We start from the raw sequence: 19,416 nt of genomic DNA, 5'->3' as shown, positions 1-19,416 counted from the left end.
GACTCTAACTTAGAGCTCTGTCTTCTGGGGTTAAAGGCATCCACACCACCACACCTAGCCTCGTGACTGAAGTTTTCTCCTTATATTACTTATTTCTGTATGGTGCCTGTGTACCCACCAGAATGTGCCATGTTCTAGTCCTGTCACCGTCAGCCACTAGTGACAGCAATATATGTGGAGGAGCAGAAATTCAGACTGGAATTCTAGAGCAACGGAACAGTAACCAAACTTGGAATCTCATAAGAGCCAGTCACCCTTGGAGCCTTATTTTGTTTTGGTTTTCCGAGACAGGGTTTCTCTGTGTAGCCCTGGCTGTCCTTGAACTTAGAAATCCACCTGCCTATTCATCCTGAGTGCTGGGATTAAAGGTGTGCACCATCACAGTCAGCCACCCTTGGAGTTTTAAGATTGTCACGGGGAAAAAAACAGAGGCAGGTGGAGCTCCCAGTTTGAGGCCAGTGTGGTCCACAGATGAAGTCCAGGACAACCAGGATTACACAGAGAAACCCTGTTTTGGAAAGGGGGAAAAAAGATTGCCTTAAGTGTGAGTGGGGAGGGTTCTGGTGAATGGGTAGCTCCAGGACTGCAGTCTGCAACTCACTGGCATCTCATTTCTTGTTGCCTATTCCCTCTTCCATAGGAAATTTCTAAAATACCATTTGCGAGGAAAAAACTGTGAACTCCTACTGGTGGTGCCAGAAGAAGTGGAAGCCCATCAGAGCTGGAGGGCAGATGTGTGACAGTTCTGCCAGACCTATTCTTCACCTCAACCCTCCAGCCCTCTTTGATGTGCTGTGGCCTCTACAGTCCACTTCCCCAAACATCTCATTGGGTTTTCCCTTCAGATTTGCCAGTGCAATAGGACAGATGTGTGGACTGTCACAGGGCCTCCCAGCACTGTCTGTGCCCAGGGGAAGAAGGTAGGAGCTCTGAACACTTAGGGCAAGCCATTGAACACCCTTTTCTATTTCAGAGAGGGAGGTGAGAGGGGGTCTTTTGTGGGAGGGGGTTGCTTATTTTCCCCTCTCTGTGAGGCCTTGACACAGGTTCTGCTGGTAGTGCCACTGATGCTCCAGGCACAGGGAGGCTACTTCCTTCCTCTCCTGCGACACCAGGTCTGAGGACACAGTACATGCAGAGGCCAGTGACTTGGCTCAAAGGACCCAGAGCATAAGCGTCTCAGGAAACTGTCAAGCTCACAGCGGTGGCATTGCATGCCATCTGCAATCCACAATGCCACCTCTTATCCCCCTTTTAATCAGCCAGCCTTGGAGTTTTATAATGAAAAGTTCTGATATTCCAAAGTAGGTGAATTGCACAGTATTCCAGCAAGACAATGGTGAAAGAGATAGCTAATGTTATGTGGCTAAAGCCATATTAGGACAGTGTTTTCATTCCAGTTATGTCCCTACCATTTCACTACATTGACTTAGGCTCTGGGGCAAAAGACAGTGAGGAGGGATGGCACTCCTAGTCGGGCCATTTTTGCAAAATCAGAAACACATATACTGTTGACATGAAATTCCACAGTCTGGGACAGAGCTGGGGAAGGAAACTGCCATGAAGGCAAGCTTCACAGTTAGAGAGCGAGAACTGGCAGGCACATCCCGATTGCCAGTCTGGTTGTGTGCATCGTGCTAGAGCCTCTGGGCTTGGCATCTCTGTGTCGTTTCCTTTAGAAACTGAGGGTTGGCTCGACCCCAACTCAAGTAGTTCTAGACCATTTTTCTCTTGTAAGTTTGGAAAATGAGAGGAAATAAGTACCATACTACACACCAGTGTGTTGTGGTGGCCTTTGAGGCTGGTGGGCAGGCAGGTGATCTAGCCAGCCCTTATGGATCCATGGTCTCTGCAGGTCTGAGAACCACCCCACTGGCCAGGCTTCTTCCTTGGCAGCAGAGCTAGCCCTGGGGCTTGCATGTCAATCCTGAGTAAGCTTACTGGGAATGAAGCGGGGGGTATCTCCGCACTGTGACTGGAGTGCATGTTTACACCAGCACTTTTTCTGCACATGTATCTTCAATCCAGCAAGGCCCTTTTGTATTCGAGTAGCAGAGGCCCCAAGTGGCTCCTGCATTAAATTCAGCCACGGTCATCTGCACCATTTTCTACACCAGATCTGCTTGGCACCATGGGGAGCTCTGCCCCTGCACAATGACATTCCAATCACTACCAGCCAGAAGTTACAGCCGACCTTGCTGATTGTCACAAGCAGGACCTTGGGTCCTTTGGCACTGTCGGTGTAGTAAGCCATTTCTTGGGAAGAGGAGACTTCTCCCTACAGATCTGCTTGGGCCTGTGCAAATGGCACTGCAAAGGAGTCCCATGTAGGAGGAGTCCGTGAGCCAGTGGGATGTACAAAGACGCTTAAGCATTTCAGGGCTGGTTCTGTTCATATCCAATTCTGGTGCTTAGGAACAGGGACCCATGTTGATGCCCACGGGCAAAAAGCCCCGTTCCTTTTAAGGAAGGGGCGTCCTGACCCTGATGCCCAGTAAGGGGCAGCCCTAGGCTTTGTTTTTCTTGCTTTACTCCCTTTTTCTGTTGGCCTTGTGCTGGGTTTGTTTACAAAGATGTATTTTGTTTAACCAAATATTAAAAATGAAAAACTGAACACAAATCTGCTTGTTGCCTTATTATGTAAAAACCTCTGGTATGATTTTTGCCATAAAGGGGATCTCCTGCCTGAAAAACCAAGCCAAAGTATTCATTTGGTGAGGTTTAGTGCGAGGTGCCCCAACCACCCTGTTGTCCTAGCAGTTGGGAGGATGAGACAAGAAGATTGTATGTTCGGTCGGGCTGGGATACAGCTGGTATACCCTGCCTCAGAAAATAAACATACCCGGGACATGGGAATTTTAGTTTTAAAAATGAGTTGGAGTTTGCAACTTGTTGACTGTGTTTCCCTATTTAGCAAGTGAAAGGCCAGGCACCCATGAGCTGCTGGCCTGGAGTGCACACAGCAGTGGCCTGGTTGGAAGGCTGGGTTTCAATATAGATGCAGCAGTCTTTAGCCCATAGTAATAGCACAACCTCCCAAATAGCAAGAGTGCCCTTGAGAACTGACCACCTTAAAGGCTTAGAAAACCTGCACAATAAACCACAGTCAGTCTTAAGTGTGGTACAGCTTTGATCCCAGCACTCAGGAAGCAGAGGCCAGGCCATCTTGAATTTGAAGCTAGCCTGGTCTATATAGACCTCATTCAAGAGAAAAACAAAAGACCAACACTGAGTGGAAAAACTGCAAGGTTCCTGGATAGAACTAAAGTTGGATCCATTAGAGACTCACTGAAATTACTTAAAAAAAGAAATCCGTCTTTAACAGCTGTGCATGCCCATAATCCCCCAGCACTCAGAGGAGTAAGTTGAAAGCCAGCTGGGCTATGGAGACACTATCCCAAATAAAAACAAGAATTAGCTAAGCTTTATTTGCAAGCTTCCCCTCTCTCAAGACTAGATGGCAACACCCACTGTAAAGCTTTATTTCAATATAGACTCAACATTTACAGTCTGTCCTTCACTTTCTGTGGGAGAGTCTGGAAGTGATACTTGAATTTAGGGCAATAATCTCTACTACCTTAAAAAACTGAGTGATGGTGATACATGCCTTTAATCCCAGCACTAAGGAAGCAGAGGCAGGCAGGTTGGTCTTTGTGAGTTCACGGCCAGCTCTGGTCTACAGAAGGTGTTTAAGGACAGCCAGGGCTACACAGTGAGACCCTGTCTTAAAAAAAAGAAAAAAAGCTTTTTGAGGCCAGCCTCAAAAATGAGTTCCAGGGTGGCCAGGACTATACAGAGAACCTGTCTCAAAAAAACAAAAACAAACAATCAAAAAAAAAAAAAGGAAAAAAGAAAACTCTGCAACTTAGACACATAAAATGAGGTTGAAATAGAGGTGCTGGCTTAAGCAGGGGAAGTCTAGCAGGCAATGTCCTTGGCTTTCTAAAACAGCCTAAGTGCAAAATACTTGTCACAAACACAGCAATGACACTTTTAGTTGGAGTTCTTTTAATATTTAAGTACAAAAAGTGAGTACTGTCGTCTTTTTTTTATACACACACAGATCTAAGAGCCAGAATGTGCAGAGGAAATGAGTGCCTGCTCTGTCCACAGTCCTCGTGTGGCTAAAGCTAGAGCCAGCCTCCCTTCTCTCCAGAGTACATGGGGTTCCTGGTGACGGTTGTCTGCTACAGCTGTAATGGATTTTGTCAGTTCCATATTGTTTACATGTCCTAGATATTTCCATTAAAAAAAAAAAAAAAAAGAAAGAAAAGAAAAGAAAAAAAAGCCCTTAATGGTGAGGGGGCTTGCTTCTCTCCCACAATGGGCATGAGAATTTCCTTAGCATTCACTAAAGGAATAGAGGTGAAAACTTTCCACATGGCTGTATTCCAGCATCAAAGTGAGAACATGAAACAAGTGAGGGCATTATGAAGGGCACAGGTGCAGCTAGGGTCTCTCCATGAGAAACGGAGAAAGTTCTGTTAATTAGATTGATGTGTCCCCAGTCCCCCACCAAAAAAAAAAAAAAAAAAAAAAAAAAAAAAAACAAGTTCTACAAAAACAAAAAAATTAAAAATTCCCCCCACCAAAAAAAAAAAAAAAAAAAAAATCAAACAATCAGCAGTTTCAACACAACTGAATTTCAAAGTTCTCCCACCAGGACAAACACAGAAGTAACAATCTAGATCTTTCCAGGAAGTGGAGGTAGAGCCCCTGGCATTCCTCCTGACAGCCCTGTGTTAGGCCCTAAAAGTATCTGGAAAAGAAAAAAGGAAAGTGTTAAGACACCCATGGCAAACTCTACACTGCTGAGCAGTCAGGCACCTATTAGTACATGGACCTACGCCCGCTTGGGGTTAAGTGCCCATGTACTCCTTGGGCCTCCCTGCTGGCCTATAAAGCCCTGAGCATGCGCTTACCTGCCGCTGCTGCAGCTGCTGCTGTTGCTCCATTTGCAACTTTTCTGTCTCAAAGACAACAGGAAGAACCAGGATCATAAAGGAAGTGGTCCCTATCCACAGAGCTGCCCTGGAAAATCTGCAGAGGGAGAGTGTGTGTGTGGAAACATGAAAAGAAAAGCACACAACCTGGCCAAGATCCACCCGGTGACAGAACTTCCATTATCTTCCTCGATGTTTTTGAAAGCGTACCCTACCCATTCCCTGCACCAAACTCCTAGCGGGAGCAAGAGGCGCAGTAATTACCCTTAGCGATTTCAGTACATCCTTATAAGCCTCGCATATAATAACCTTAGACAACCTGAAAGAATTCCCACAACCACCCTGTCAGACAAGAACTCCACTCTGCAGACGACCAACCACACTAGGGGTATGACAATGAAACCAAGGTCACTCAAACTCTGGTCTGCGGCTTCCATGGCCCGGTGTCCTTTGACAACAGTCACTCTTCCATGCACACTCCCAGTGTCTCTACTTCCGTCCTCTACCTGTACATCTTCTGGGCCACGAAGAGCGAGAGATCAAAGGTGGCTCCGGCGGCGGACCGGACCCTCTCCGGAAACATCTCCGTCAGGCCCCAGAGTCTCTCCGACAGGGTCTCATCTAGCTGTGGTGGAGGAGGTGCGGGTCACTGGCGAAGCGGCGGCAGCACCGGAGCCGCCGACCCGGCGCCCGGCCCTTTGCTGCCGCGCGGAGAAGCCGCCCTCCCGGCTCGCGGCGCCCACGCCCCGACGGCCCGCTCCCGCCCCACTCCCCGCAGGCCCTAGCACCTCGTCGTCATCGTCTTCTTCCAACTCCTCCTCGGCCTTCTCCGCCTCGGCTTTCGGGAACAGTTCGTCGGGAGACAGCGGCTCCCCTGCGCCGGCTGCAGCGACGGCGGCGGCCATGGCTGTAGGACACCGGAAGCGGAAGGGAGCCGGCGAGAGCGACCCACCGCTGGACAGAGCGTCTTCCGGAAGCGAGGAGAGAGCGCCCGGCCCCTCCGTGTCGCCAGGCTCTTAATTTTAACTGGCAGTTAAGAGTCGGGAGCTTGCTCAAGGAGACCTGCGGTTGCATCCCAGCTATCTTGTGTAGTTGGGCCTGGGCTGGGCTCTGAAACCTGCATATTTTAAAAAGATCTGCGTTTTGTTTTTCTGAGACAAGGTTTCTCTGTGTAGTCGTGGCTGTCCTGGAACTGACCTTGAACTCAAGAGATCCGCCCGCCATTGCCTCCCGGGTGCTGGGATTAAAGGATTGCGCCACCACTGCCAGGTGAGCAATACTTTCATAGACAGGTCTCGCTGTGTAATCCAGGCTGAACTAGGACTGCCTCTGCCTTCCAAAGGATTGAAGGTCTTGCGGTGGTAGCCTAGACTTGCCTCAGACTTATCTTGCTTCAACCACCCAAGTGTTGGGATTTAAAACGTGAGTCATTGCACCCAACAGCGATTATTTTAAACTTTTTATTTTAAATTATGTTTATAATTTGAGTTGGTGCCCTTGAAGGCCTGAGGCCTTTGATCCTCGGAGCTGGAGTTACAGGCAGTCATGAGCTACCTGACATGGATGCTGGGAACCGAACTTGGGTCCTTTGTGAGATTAGTAAGTGATTTTAAATGCTAAACCAGACCCAACAACACATAATTGGAAAAACTGAATCTTATTTTAAAAAAATCACATGGTTCCTGGGCCGTGGTGGCACACACCTTTAATCCTAGCAGAGGCAGGTGAATTAAAAGCCAGCCTAGTCTAGAGAGAGCTCCGGGACATCCAAGGCTACACGGAGAAATCCTGTTTCAGGAAGAAAACAAAACCAAACCCCACTTTTATGTGTGTATGTGCATGGGCACACATATACCACGTTGTGTTTATGGGGGTCGAGGAGGACAACTTGCAGAAGTTGGTTCTCTCTGTAACAGGGCCCCAGACCTTAGCACAACTGACTCCATGATGGAAGTACCATTCAGTCTGTAAAATTCATCGCATGGACAGCACCAGCAGCCAAAAGTTTAAGACCTAATACATCAAAGTCCAAAGTTACGGTAAAGTATCTAAATTGCGCTAACATTGCTTTTTGGCTTCTGTAGTCCCGCTTCTGGTTAACTGTTCTTGTTACCCGAACGAAGTATGTCAACCCAGAACGTGGTTTTTGTGCTTAAAAACACACCCTGAGAAAGGCTCACCAGGCTAGCCTGGGATCCTGAACATCCAATGTAGGATGTTCAGATTTCCTCTTGGCTTAACCCCATGTTGGAACAGTCTTTTCTGGTGAATGCCCCCCCCCACACTCTCTTTCCACCATGTGGTTCCCGGGGATCAAATTCAGGCTTAGCAGCAAGCATCTTTACCCACTGGGCCACTCACTCTCTCCCACATTAAGGCTTAGTTTCATGTAGTCCAGGGTAGCCTTGAACTTACTTTGTAGTCAAAGATGATCTTGAATTTCTGATCCTTCTACCTCCACCTGAGGCCACGCGTGTGTCATCACACTGGTAGGTGATACTGGGAATCAAACACAGGGCTTTGTGCATTCTAACACGCTTTTACTTTTCTTTGAGATAGTTTTCTCTGTGTAGCCTTGGCTGTCCTGGACCCATTTGTAGACTGTGTTGGCCTCCAACTCACAGAGATACCCCTGCCTTCCTGAGTGCTTGGATTGCAGCATGCACCACTGTACCAGGTGCACAAACACAACCATTTATTTATTTTATTCATTTGTTTATTTTTATTCATTTCTTTAGGTTTTTCCAAGACAGGATTTCTCCGTGTAGCCTTGGATGTCCTAGACTCCCTTTGTAGACCAGGCTGGCCTCGAACTCATAGAGATCTGCCAGCCTCTGCCTCTCAGAGTGCTGGGATCACAGGTGTACACCACTGATTTTGTATTTTTTAGAGACAAGGCCTCTCTATGTAGCCCTCACTGTCCTAAGAATTCTATGTAGGGCTCCAACTCACAGAAATACACCTGCCTTTCCCAAGTGCTGGGACTAAGCTCATGCAACATCATGTCCAGCTCATACGTGAGTTTTAAAAAAGAGTGTTTAAAAAAAAAGAGCGAAAGGGTTTTCAACAATCATAAAATTGCTAAGAGATCAAAAAACAGTGGGAGCATGCACTGGCACATTGAGACCACTAGGGGGCGGACAAGGTGATCCAGAAAAGCCTGAGCCAGGAGCAGAGGACACAACTCCAGAAGTGGGGAGTGTGACAAGCACTTGTGGGCCTCAAGGACAAATGCCCAGCAGCGAAGGCCACATACAGTAAGTGGAATCCAGGCCAGAAGTCACACAGACTAAAGGATGTGGGTGGGTGGAGAGTCCTCTTCCCTCAGGGCTACAGTACCTGCCACTCCTGTTTGTGTCCTGTCAGAATTTGGAGCTGGAGGTGAAGCTCTTACTTTTGGAGCCATATAGGTCTCTCGGGGAAGCGAACAAAAGCTGTGAGATTCAGCCTGTACCTGCACACCGAGGCGCAGTCATCAGGCCTCTGATGACTGCCTCTAATACTGCCTCACGCCCACAGAACTTTCTATTTCAGCTCTTTAGTGACAGTCCTTCCCTACTCCAACTCACAAAACTGTTGCCATGATTACAAGAAAGAATGTCAACGGGCCAGCACTAGTCCGCCTCTAGTTTGACAGAGAAAGACTTTGAGGGAGAATTCTAGCCAGATCCTGAAAAAGGTATCTACCCAAAAAGGAAACTCTTAAGAATGACATGCTAGCCAGCACGGTGGCACACGTCCAGGACAGCCAGTGCTACACAGAGAAACCCTGTCTCACAAACCAACCAAACAAAGATGTTCAGCATCAGCAGTTCTCGATAAATGGTTGCCAAAAACATGGCCTGGACATAAGCAAACCCCAGGTTTCCACACTCTGCACCTATATGATGTATCTGGACCCTTTTATGGTTTCTCCAGGATGCAGCATTTTCTTTGGCTAGCAAGATGACTCATGGGATAAGAACACAAGCCACCAAGCTTGACAACCTGAGTTTGGTCCTCATGACCCACATAGGAAAAAAACTGACCCCTGACATTTGTCCTCTGACCTCCACATGGAGCAGTAGGGCACATGCCCCATAAAAAGTAAAATGTAATAGAGTTAAGAAGGTGTATGTGGGGGGTGTAGATTTCCAGGTTTGGCACTTGTTCTGGGATCAGGAAGTGAGGTTGTGAGCTGTGGTTCTCTATTATGCTTTCCTGTCCATCCCCCTGCAGTGTTCTGCTGGCCATTAGGAGCTGCTACAAGTTATGGCCTCCATGTCGGCAGTCCCATCCTCTGTCACTGTGGACCGCGACTCAGGCTTCCAGCACTTGCACTGGTGTCTAAAGCAGTTTCCAAACTGGTCTCTGAACAGTGTGTCTTGTATGTAGTTAGGCATGTCCTAACTACACGAGGGGACGTGAGGTGTGTCCTCTGGCCTCCACATGGGGCAGTGGACGAGGGGGTGAGGGGAAGTGTGCAAAGGACTGAGCCCACTGCCAGGCTCAGTACCGGTTCAGGAGGAGGTAACCATTGTAGTGGTCCCCAGTTTAAGGCCCTGGGCTCCGTGCCTCAGTCGCATCCCCTGCTGGACTCTGAGAACTAGACTCCCCTCCGACTGGAGAAGGCTGGTTCACACTAACTTGGGCACCGATTCCCATGCCATCCACTCCTCAATAGGTCTGGCCCACCAAGTGGGCCACCAGTGCCACCTCCCTGAAGCAGGAAAGCAGAGGAATTTGAGCATGAAGTCACTATTTCTCTTCCAGTGTGGTTTCCCACTTCAAGGTGCTGTTCTCCCAATCCTGAAAATCCTGTCTTTGGGTGGAGCAACACTTAGGACCCCGGCTCTGGTTACTTCTTTGAGGAACCTGCAGAAGAATCTTAATCCAGCAACTGTGGACTCTGGCTGGAATACAGACACTCCTTTAATCCCAGGAGACAGAGGCAAGCAGATCTCTGAGTTCAAGGCAAGCCTGGTATAGAGCAAGTTTCAGGTAGAGAAAAGCTTAGGTCCAGGCATGGTGGTATATGCCATCAATTTCAGCACTCAGGAGACAGAGGCATACAGATCTCTGAGTTCTAGTCAGTGCTGTTCAGGCAGTTCTGTTGAGTCAGTGAGTTGAGGAGTGCAGTAGAGTTTGTGGCAGTTCAGTTCGTGGAATTCAGAAGTGCTAAAAGCACTGGGAGAGTTTTACAGAGACAGGTTGTACAGGGAACAGACTAGACGCAGGTGAAGATAGAATGATCCAGACAATGACATGGAGCCAGAAGATTTGTAGATTGATAGTTTGAGGCCAAGCAGAGGAATTCAGTCAGAAGCTGAGAGAAGCCAGTTTGAATCAGTCAGCTAGAAGAGTTTTAAGCCAGACAGCTGGGTAGACCCAGCCAGCCAGACTTCAGAAAGAGCTAGAAAGTGTGAGCTTATTCAGAATTAAGTCTCAGAGCTGAAAACATTCTAGACCTAGACTAGATTATACAGAAGTTAGAAGGTTCCAAGAGTAGGCCTAGGTAAGCAGATGGAGGGAGTAAGCCTCTGAGACTACAATTTCTTCTAGACAATAAAAGATACTTCTACAGGAACCCACACAGCTCTTGTTTGTTTTTGGTTTACTTATTTGGGTCATTTAATAAAATAAAAATAGTCAAAACAGGAAAGTGGAGTAAATTACAGTGTGCTGTGAAAGGCTGGGGCTTGCTGCTGGGAAGTTGATGCCAGAAGAGGCTGTGGACGTGGGGATGAGGGTTCTTTAGGGGTAGAGAGAGTGTGGCTCAGGGGAGAAGGGGTCAGACAACCCAGAGCCGCTAGCTATGCACCCTCACGTGATGTTCTCTCGAACTAGTGGCAAACCCCAGACACCCGTGCAATGAGGTGAGCTGCCAGCTGTCTGAGTACGGTGACTCTGAGACGTGGATAGCTGTATGCTGTCCCCTGCTGACAGTGACTAAAGGCTCCCTAAGTTCTAGACCTTCCTGGGGTTTGCTTTGGATTGACACCCAGCGGTGTGTCTGAGGTGCCTCCCTAGCTATGGCCCTGGCCTGGCACCTGGGGGTCCACGTCACCTCTCTATTCCCAGTCCAAGGGAGCCAGAGCCTGTTAATGCTCTCTCCTAGGGCAAGTTACTAATCTGACTAAAAATCAAAGGGCTCTGCCACATCCTCCTCCCCCAGTCAGCGGGACTCTTTCTAGTCTCCTAGCGTGTGTTCCCAGGGGCTTCATTTCCTCCTGCGGTTGATAATCTTCAGCTCGTCCAGCTCTTTGTCCTTTAAGTGGGACTCAGCAGTGGTCTCTGACAGCTGGAAGAAAAGCATCACACTGTTACGTGTCCAGGCCATGCTGCAGGAATGCACAGCTCCAAGGAAAGGCGGCATTCCTCACCCAGCTCACCTCTTCAACAGGAGGGCCTTAGTGGCCAAAGGAATTTCTCTACCCATACTTCAGCCCGGTAGCACTTCCGTCACTTACAACTAACTGCATGTCATGCCACATGTGAAGGATGAAAACAGATAATGGGCACGCTACAGTGAAGGGAGTATAAATCACTTTGAGCTCTAGAGCTCATATAATGGCATTTTGGGAATGATGCAATTAAAAAAAACAAAACAACCTAATTGGGCAAATGGGATGCTCTTAAAAATAATGGTCCTTTACTCATCAGGATCTTTGACTAGGCAGACCCTGAACATGAAGACAGGGCGGTCCGGTGGTCTCTGCTTCCAGAGCCTGTGCGTGGCTCCATGAGGAGAATGCCAAGCTGCCTTGCTGGAGAGATGAGATCACAGAGCAGTGAGCCAGCAGGGCAGAGAAGCTTGCCATGAGCTCCATCACTCCTGCCGTCACCCTGCACATGCACGCCAGGCCCAGCAGACACAGAGACTGCCCGCCCAGCAGGTCTGCGCTCAGGACTGATTCACCCCTTTTGAGGCAGTGTACCTCCACACCATGACCGGACTCCCCTGCTGCGCGGGATGCCTTCATCTAACCTCCATTCCTGCCCCCATCCTGGGGTATTCAGTTCACACACTGCTTTATCTGAGACGCTCTCTCTATTATATAGACCTCTCCTCCTGTGTTGGTACCAGACTCTGCTTGGACTAAAGGATACCCTTACCACAGGCACAGGAATTGTGGGTACTGTGATACATCCCTGCTCCAAGCCTTTGGTGGCAAGGTTGGCGTTTATATTTGTGTTTGGATACACAGGAAATGGACCTGGCAAATGGGCCCTGGGGAAAACAGTTGGATGGCTTGACACACGGTAGGGATTCCCTGACGGGGAAACCCTAGGCATCACTTCTGATTGCCTTGCTTACCATGTCCAGCAAAATGTCTACTTTCAGCCTCAGGAGATTGTTTTCTTCTTCCAGCTGCTGGTTTCGTTTGCGCAGGCGCTGAGTTTCCCTCCGATCCACACCCCCACTAATCACTGTGTCTAGAGGAAGCATGAAACAGGAGTGAGAGGGGGTTTCCTTCTAGCATCCTGACTGACAAAACACCAGAAAGGGCCACTCACCTGCCACCCACTGGCCATTTTCAAACTTCAGGCTTTGCCCTGCCAGGTTCATGGTGGGAGTTCCATAGTCAAGGCCCAGCTCCAATTCCCGAGTCGACCGATCTAACTGTGGTAAGAGACCATGATGGCTCAGGAAGCCGCAGAACAAGAGCTCACATCCCAGCTCCTCCCATTAGTCTAGAGCCAACAAGAGATGTCTGCCCTCCCACCAATACTTAGACCTTTAAAAACACATGTTTTTGAGATAGGGTCTCACTATGTAACCCTGGCTGTCCTGTATCTCACTCTGTAGACCAGGCTGGCCTTGAACTCAAAGAGATCTGCCTGCCTCTGCCTCAAGACTGCTAGGACTAAAAGAGCTTACCATCACATCTAAGACCGTAAATACTTTTTAAAAGGCTGGACCATCAAACTATATATAACAGGCATTTGAACTAGAGGCTGGCGATTGCTTAGTGGGTAGGAGGGCTTGCCATGTAAATATGCTGACTACGCTCAGAAAAAGCCAGGTGTGGCCATAAGACCCAGCGTGCTGTGTGTGGGTGGGTGTAGGTGGGGGTGGTAGATGGGAGACAGGTGGCTCAGTGGGGTTTGCTGGTCACCAGCCTAGGCGAAAATGAAAAGTTCCAGGTTCAGAATGAGACCCAGTCTCAGCGAATAAAACAGGACACCCAATGTCCTCTTCTGGCCTCTGTGCATGAGGGCCCACCCACCCATGGGGGCCACCCACCCAGGCCCACCCACCCAATTTAAATTATAAGAGGGAAGAAATGTTCTGGTTTATACTTTGCACATTTCCAGAAAGGCTATATAGGCTGCCATTTATAAGTTGATTTTCTGTTTTCTCCTTCCTTCCTTCCTTCCTTCCTTCCTTCCTTCCTTCCTTTCTTTCTTTCTTTCTTTCTTTCTTTCTTTCTTTCTGACAGGATTTCTCCATGTAGCCCTGGCTGTCCTGGAACTTGCTTTGTAGACCAGGCTGGCCTTGAGTTCAGAGATTTGCCTGCTTTCATGAGTGCTGGGACTAAAGGTGTATGCCACTCTGCCCTTGTAAATTGAGTTTTTACATCTACTTGACAATTCCAAGAGTACCACTGTGCATTTCCATGTATATAATAATACTCAATTTTAATTCATGCTCTTCATCACTGTGAGTTTATAATACAAGGAAACGCGTAAATTGTTGTTTGTTTAATATGGAAGCACATAGTTATGATAAAATTCTAGTTTAGGGGTAGGAGAGATGGCTCAGAGGTCAAGAGCACTGGCTGCTCTTCCAGAGGTCCTGAGTTCAATTCCCAGCAAGAATTATGGTGGCTCATAACCATCTATAATGAGTTCTGGAGTGCAGGTGTACATGCAGGCAGAACACTGTATACATGGCAAATAAATAAATCCTTTAAAAAAAAAAAAGAAGCTGGTTTTGTGTGTGTGTGTGTCTAGAAAGAACGAGAAAAAGAGAGGGGAGAATGCCGTCAAGTGTGTGCCGAAATGTCCTTTGCTCAACTAGGACTTCTCTGAGCACCCTATTTAAAGTGACAGCTTTGTTTCCACATCGCTCTCCTGGTTAAGATGTCTGCTCTCTAAGTAGATGCAGGGATTTGATTCCCCCCTGCCCTCCCTTTTTTCCTAGTGGGGCTTGAACCTTGGGACTTGATAGACTAGGCAAGTGCTCTACCACTAAGATATATCCCTTGCCCTGTGTGTGTGTGTGTGTGTGTGTGAGAGAGAGAGAGAGAGAGAGAGAGAGAGAGAGAGAGAGAGAGAGGAGTGTTCATGTATGTGCAGATGTATGTGTGTACACGTGTGACGGCCAGAAGACAACCTCAGGTGTTATTCTTCAGGCACCATCCACATTTTGAAAAAATTTCAGGCCAAGCATGGCGGTACACATCCTTAATTCCAAAGCTCAAGAGGCAGAGGCAGGTGGATCTCTGTGAGTTCAAGGCCCGATTGCTCAACAAACAGTTCCAGGACAGCCAGGGATACACAGAGAGAACCTGTCTCAACTCTACCCACCCCACACACAAAAAGAAACCAGCACAGAAGGCATTAGCTGTCAGGATGGCATTTTCAAGTGTGTTACGGTAGATTCTCTTTTCTCCTCATCTTTGCGTTTTCCCTAACAAACGGCCTCCTCCCAGCCTCTTTTCCCTCCTGCTGCCCTTCTTCAGCACCTGTGTTGAGAGAGTTTTTCACTGCCCGGAAGCCCAGCAGGCAGCTTATGCTGCCTGGCCTGTGAGTCCTAATGATCCTGTTGTCCTCAGCCCCAGGTCTCCCTTCTGAGCACCACCCCATTCACATGCCAGTGTTTTACTTTTTAATTTATTATATTTAAAAAATTAGATTGCTTTTATTGTGTGCATGCATGGGTGTTCTGTCTGTCCACCACGTGCATACTTGGTACCTGTGGAGATCAGAAGACACTGGATTCCCTAGACCTGGACGTACAGATGGTTGCCAAGCACTAGGTGGGTGCTGGGTATCTGACCTGGGTCCTCATCAAGAGCAACAAGAGCTATTAGCCACTGAGCTGTCTCTTCAGCCCATGCCCAGCTATTAAAATGTTGATTCTGGGGATTAAACTTAGGTCCTCACATTTCTCAACGGAGCCATTTCCCCATTTGCCTGGGGCCCCTTTAAAAAAATACATGAATTCTGAGAGGGTATGGTAGAGGTGCCCAGGCAGGCCTTAATCTTGTAATCCCACCTCAGCCTCCCAAGTAGCTGGAATTATCAGCCTGTATGACCAAGCCAGGTACCTGTCTTTTCCTTAATATATTTCATCCAGCACCCGAGAGACCATCTGATATACAGAGTTGTCAACTGGCTGCTGTAAAACTGATGACCGGGAAAGATGACTCTGGGCAGGTGGAGCTACATGCAGAGGAGGCGCCTGTGAGGTTTGGTGGCTGGAGCAAAAGGTGTACAGGGGACAAGGCCACGAGGTGCCTATGTGCCTTTCTCAAGACCTGGGCCCTTGTCGTGTGATAACGGGTTGCTATTTAGCCCCCTGCACTCCACCATGTTTTGTTTTGTGTTTCCTTGTCCCAGCCATTGCCTGTGAGGTTGAGGCCATCTTGGCCTCCATAGCAAGCTCCAGGACAGCCTGGACTACATAGAGTCTCCATTGCGAGAGGTCTGCCATCACGGATGTCTTTGAATCTTATAATGCAGTGCCACTCGAGGCCAGAAGAGGGTGTTGGCCCCCCTGGAACTGGACTTACAGACTCTGAAAGAGCAACGTGCCCTTATCTCAACGGCCAGAATTTGACTTTTTCCTTTTGTGAGACAGGGTCTGGGTATCCTGGGAGTCTCTATGAGACCAGGCTGGCCTCGAACTCAGAGTTCCACCAGCCTCTATCTCCAGGTTGCTGAGATTAAAGGTGTACCACTGTACCCAGCTTGGATTAGATCTTCAAACATGACTAAAATGAATTCTTGAGCAAGTTTTGGAACTAAAATGTCAGATTGGACAGCATCACCTGGGACCTCATCAGAAGGAGGCTGCCTGTCTTTTTTTAAAAGATGCCATTTAATTTCTTTTTAACATCCCAGTTCAGTCTGCTGGGACAAGTCACTATGAAATTCACATAAACTCTGACAATATAAAACAAGATTTTTATATAATGCTAACTGGTCCAACTGGTTAATCTTGTCTCACTTTATAACCTAATCTCTACCAGGTCCTGGTCTCTCTTTTCTCATCCCGTGAACCATACTTTCTGTCCTACACATTTCACAAAGACAAGTGCATCGTGTCCCTCTAAGTCTGAGCTGCCCTAAGCTCTTCCTAACACTCCATGCAGACCCTCAGTTTCATTTCTAGCAGGTTCTGATGCACACCAAAAAACGAGTGCCTTAGGTCATCGGCCTGCAGAGCTAGAGGCCACCGGGACACAGGTCCAGCGGCTGGCTGTCTTAACAGGTTCTTGAATAAACTCAGACAGTAACCCCCACACAGGAATTCAAAGTTAAGCAATAATATAAACTAAAAGGACGCCCTTCCACCGTGTTGCCACTTCACCCAGAGGCCACTCACAGAATGCAGGTTGGAGAGAGAGGCAGACTTCCGAGGAGGGGTCTTCTTTGGGCTGAATATACTCCCAAAGAGAGGCATCCCTGACTTGATGAGAAAGCAGCAGCACTTTCTTCTCCTAGGGTCAAACAGATCACTGACTTTATTTATTTTCAAATTATGAAAACCTTCCACCCACCGGTGATCACCAGTCCTGGCAATGCCTGCTGGGAAGAGATGTCCCTTTGCACAGAACAGCAAAGGAAGGCCTGAGGCCCTGACAGCCCTGGTGGGTGTGCCCATGCCCTGGATGCTCCCTAGGTGCCAGGCGGCACGCTAAGACCTTTGCATAATGTCACTTAACTCACAACTACCCCTTGACAAGCCCCTCCTACGCACCCCATCAGGTTGGTGACTTCAGTGGGAACAGGCAGGTGAGCCAAAGTGTGTGTGGCTTCCCAGTTACGTTAGCCTCAGGCAATTCTGTCACAAGCTGGCATCGCCAGCATTACATTGTGGAGCAAGGAATGGAATTTTCACTAGTCCCATAAGCCAGTAAGAGCAGCACCAGGAACACCAACCTCTGCATATATGCCATTTTTTTTTTCTTTAGACAGGGTTTCTTTGTGTAAACAGTCCTGGCTGTTCTGGACTCTATAGACCAGGATGGCCTGGAACTCACAGCAATCCTCCTGCCTCTGCCTCCCTGAGTGTTGGGATTAAAGGCGTGCGCCACCATGCCTGGCTAGCATACGTGCCATTCTAAAGGCACAAATCCACGTTCACATTTCATTCCCAAATCGACAGTGGTGCTTATCTCTGAGTCCAGTGTCAAGTCACCTGTCCTGAGGGGTAAAGGTAAGGAAGGTGTCTTAAGAAAAGGCGAGAGCCAGAACATGGTGGAGCTGATAACGACACTGTCACCACGGCACCAGGCACGTGTTGAATCACAACACGACCTCCTGCAACGCTCATGAAATCACTAACATCGCTTAGGTTCAGGGAGGAGGTCAACTTTTAAATTTAAGCAGAACAAGTAAAGAGAAGTCATAAAATTCATGGTAGTTTGTTTTTTTTTTAACGTGTGTGTTTATGGGCTATGTGCAGGTGTGTGTGTGTGTGTGTGTGTGTGTGTGTGTGTGTGTGTGTGCAGACACAGAGGCAGAGCCCGGAGCAGGACAACAGGCTGTCACTTTCTGTGTTCTCTTTAGACAAGGTCTCCCACTGAAACCTGGAGTTAGACTGGTGGCCAGCAAGAACAAGCAGTCTTGTCTTTGCCCCCAACAGAGCTGGAATTACGGTTGTCAGAGTCTAGGACAGGATGTTGTGGAATTCTAGTCCTTGTGCTTGAGCAGCAAACACCCATATTCACTGGGAATTTCCCCAGTCCCCTTCACACAATCCCCCCAAACACACACACACACATTCTAGATCAAGCACCCTGCAAAACTCCCTGGGCACTGGATAACCAACCCTGCTGAGGTCCTAGGGTTCTTGAGTGAAGCGCTCTCAGAGGGAGGACATGAAAGTACCTGGTTTCCAACAAACACTGCTGCTCACCCTCAGTGGGATCCCAGCATTTCATCCCCCAAGAGCCTTTATTTGTTGTTTTTTCACGTATGGCGTAAATCTGGGTACCGCGTGCCTGTGTCTGTGGATTTCTGGAACTGGAGTTACTGCCGACCGAGCTGGGAATCTGGGTTCTCTCTAACAGCAACCAGTGCTCTTAGCTGCTGAACCATTTCTCCAGACCTCTAGTACCTTATAATAACAGCACCCAGCTCGGAGGTTAAGAATGCTTTAGTGTTTACACGTTGCTGGGACATATGTTTACCATGACTCTAGAAAGTTAATCAAGCGGTCCCTTCTACAGGGGACTGTACTTATTGTGCGAAGTTTTAGTTTGCATCAGGCTACAAAATGAATTATCTTCATTCTGGCAAGAAATTAAAGGACGCATCTTTGGTTTTCACCGGATTCTCAAAGGGAAAGGTGTCTCCAGGCAGTTGCTTATCTGCAGCTGCACAGGCCACAGGACTGACTGTAGGAGTTCGGTACCGGTTAGGAAAAAAACAAAACAAAACAAACCCTCAAGGAATGGGTCAAAACAGGGTCCCCGAGTCACCATCGCAAGATATGCCCACGGACCACCACGCCACCCGGCCTGGCCCGCCCGCCGTCCTCTCCCCAGGAGTACCCGGGCATCCCACCCAACTCGGCTAGCCGAGACCTCGGCTCGCCGCTCCCTGACGTACCTGAGGCGTCTGCGAAGCCCGAGTCCAAGGAAGGATCCGCCCAGGCCGCGTCAACCGCTGCGACCGCGATTGGCAGGCGCCGACATCGTGCGCATGCGTGACCGCTGGAGGGGGGAGTGGCCCTTACCCCTCCACCGCGGAGGACGGAGGGGGACCCGCCTCCCGGACGGGCCTCCGCGGGGCAGCATGGCTCCTGCGGGCTTTCTCCGGCTCACGAATCGACGGAGGCCGTGAACGCCTCTGGAGTTACGTACGCGCTGTGTGGCACTGGCCGGGCGACCTGGGATCCCCTAAACACATTGGTCTGGTCCCCTGGGCTGCGCCCGCCGTCGCCATGGTAACCGCTCGGGGCGGCTACCGGCTGGTTCAGGGCTGCATTGTTGTAGGAGAAGAGTGTGTGGTGACCCGGGCTGGACTCACAGTAGCAAAATGGCACAATCTCCTGCTCCCCCGCCCCAGTCACAAACCAAAGCGCGCCCCTTCCCCGGTGGTGTGGGGCCGCGGGTGCCGGCAGCCATCAGGAGCTTGGTCGGGTACGGACCCGTGGCGTAACCCGCCCTGAAGCTTTGGGATTCCACCGAAGCTTTCAGGTAAGGCAGACGGACCGAGGACGGCTCCGTGCAGCAAGCTGGCTCCTGCCAGGCCTGCCGCCTCCTCGAGCCCACGAGCAAGGGAAACTGAGTTCCAGGGGAGGTCACCCGGTGAA

At 49.0% G+C, this 19,416-nt stretch overlaps 3 protein-coding genes and 1 long non-coding RNA gene across 4 annotated transcripts in view; 2 read left to right on the top strand and 2 right to left on the bottom strand.

Annotated features, from left to right (window-relative positions):
• Window positions 1-2,620, top strand: part of Josd1 (Josephin domain containing 1) — an 11,846-nt gene extending 9,226 nt beyond the window's left edge. The window contains exon 4 of the mRNA XM_055603067.1: window positions 641-2,620. Coding sequence (XP_055459042.1) covers window positions 641-740 — 100 coding nt within the window. The 3' untranslated portion in view covers window positions 741-2,620. The remainder of the gene's footprint in view (window positions 1-640) is intronic.
• A 2,003-nt stretch (window positions 2,621-4,623) lies between these two features.
• Window positions 4,624-5,862, bottom strand: Tomm22 (translocase of outer mitochondrial membrane 22). The gene is made up of 4 exons (XM_055603069.1): window positions 5,732-5,862; window positions 5,450-5,568; window positions 4,923-5,040; window positions 4,624-4,759 (listed from the first exon to the last, which is right to left on the bottom strand). The coding sequence occupies exons 1-4, from the start codon at window positions 5,846-5,848 to the stop codon at window positions 4,685-4,687; spliced, it is 429 nt and encodes a 142-aa protein (XP_055459044.1). The 5' UTR covers window positions 5,849-5,862; the 3' UTR covers window positions 4,624-4,684.
• A 74-nt stretch (window positions 5,863-5,936) lies between these two features.
• On the top strand, window positions 5,937-10,515 carry LOC129673317 (uncharacterized). The gene is made up of 2 exons (XR_008719645.1): window positions 5,937-6,212; window positions 6,860-10,515. It is a non-coding gene; the product is annotated as an uncharacterized LOC129673317 (long non-coding RNA).
• Window positions 10,516-10,528: 13 nt separating this feature from the next.
• Window positions 10,529-18,770, bottom strand: Cby1 (chibby family member 1, beta catenin antagonist). Its single transcript, XM_055603059.1, has 5 exons — window positions 18,711-18,770; window positions 16,480-16,594; window positions 12,441-12,546; window positions 12,241-12,359; window positions 10,529-11,223 (listed from the first exon to the last, which is right to left on the bottom strand). The coding sequence occupies exons 2-5, from the start codon at window positions 16,555-16,557 to the stop codon at window positions 11,143-11,145; spliced, it is 384 nt and encodes a 127-aa protein (XP_055459034.1). The 5' UTR covers window positions 16,558-16,594; window positions 18,711-18,770; the 3' UTR covers window positions 10,529-11,142.
• Between the last annotated feature and the right edge of the window lie 646 nt (window positions 18,771-19,416).

The sequence above is a fragment of the Psammomys obesus genome, unplaced genomic scaffold (genome assembly GCF_907164565.1).
Source record: "Psammomys obesus unplaced genomic scaffold, mPsaObe1.curated_primary_1811, whole genome shotgun sequence".
NCBI lineage: Eukaryota > Metazoa > Chordata > Mammalia > Rodentia > Muridae > Psammomys > Psammomys obesus.
The sequence above is the reverse complement of the archived record's forward strand: the minus strand, read 5'-3'. Positions and strand labels throughout refer to the sequence as shown.

Coding starts and splice junctions, on each gene's coding strand:
- Tomm22 (XM_055603069.1), bottom strand. CDS start 5,848: ATGGCCGCCGCCGTCGCTGCAGCCGGCGCAGGGGAGCCGCTGTCTCCC. Junction 5,041..5,449: donor GTGGCCCAGAAGATGTACAG/GTAGAGGACGGA, acceptor CTCCCTCTGCAG/ATTTTCCAGGGCAGCTCTGT. Junction 4,760..4,922: donor AGCAGCTGCAGCAGCGGCAG/GTAAGCGCATGC, acceptor TTTCTTTTCCAG/ATACTTTTAGGGCCTAACAC.
- Cby1 (XM_055603059.1), bottom strand. CDS start 16,557: ATGCCTCTCTTTGGGAGTATATTCAGCCCAAAGAAGACCCCTCCTCGG. Junction 12,547..16,479: donor CTCTCTCCAACCTGCATTCT/GTGAGTGGCCTC, acceptor CTCTTACCACAG/TTAGATCGGTCGACTCGGGA. Junction 12,360..12,440: donor AAATGGCCAGTGGGTGGCAG/GTGAGTGGCCCT, acceptor TGCTTCCTCTAG/ACACAGTGATTAGTGGGGGT.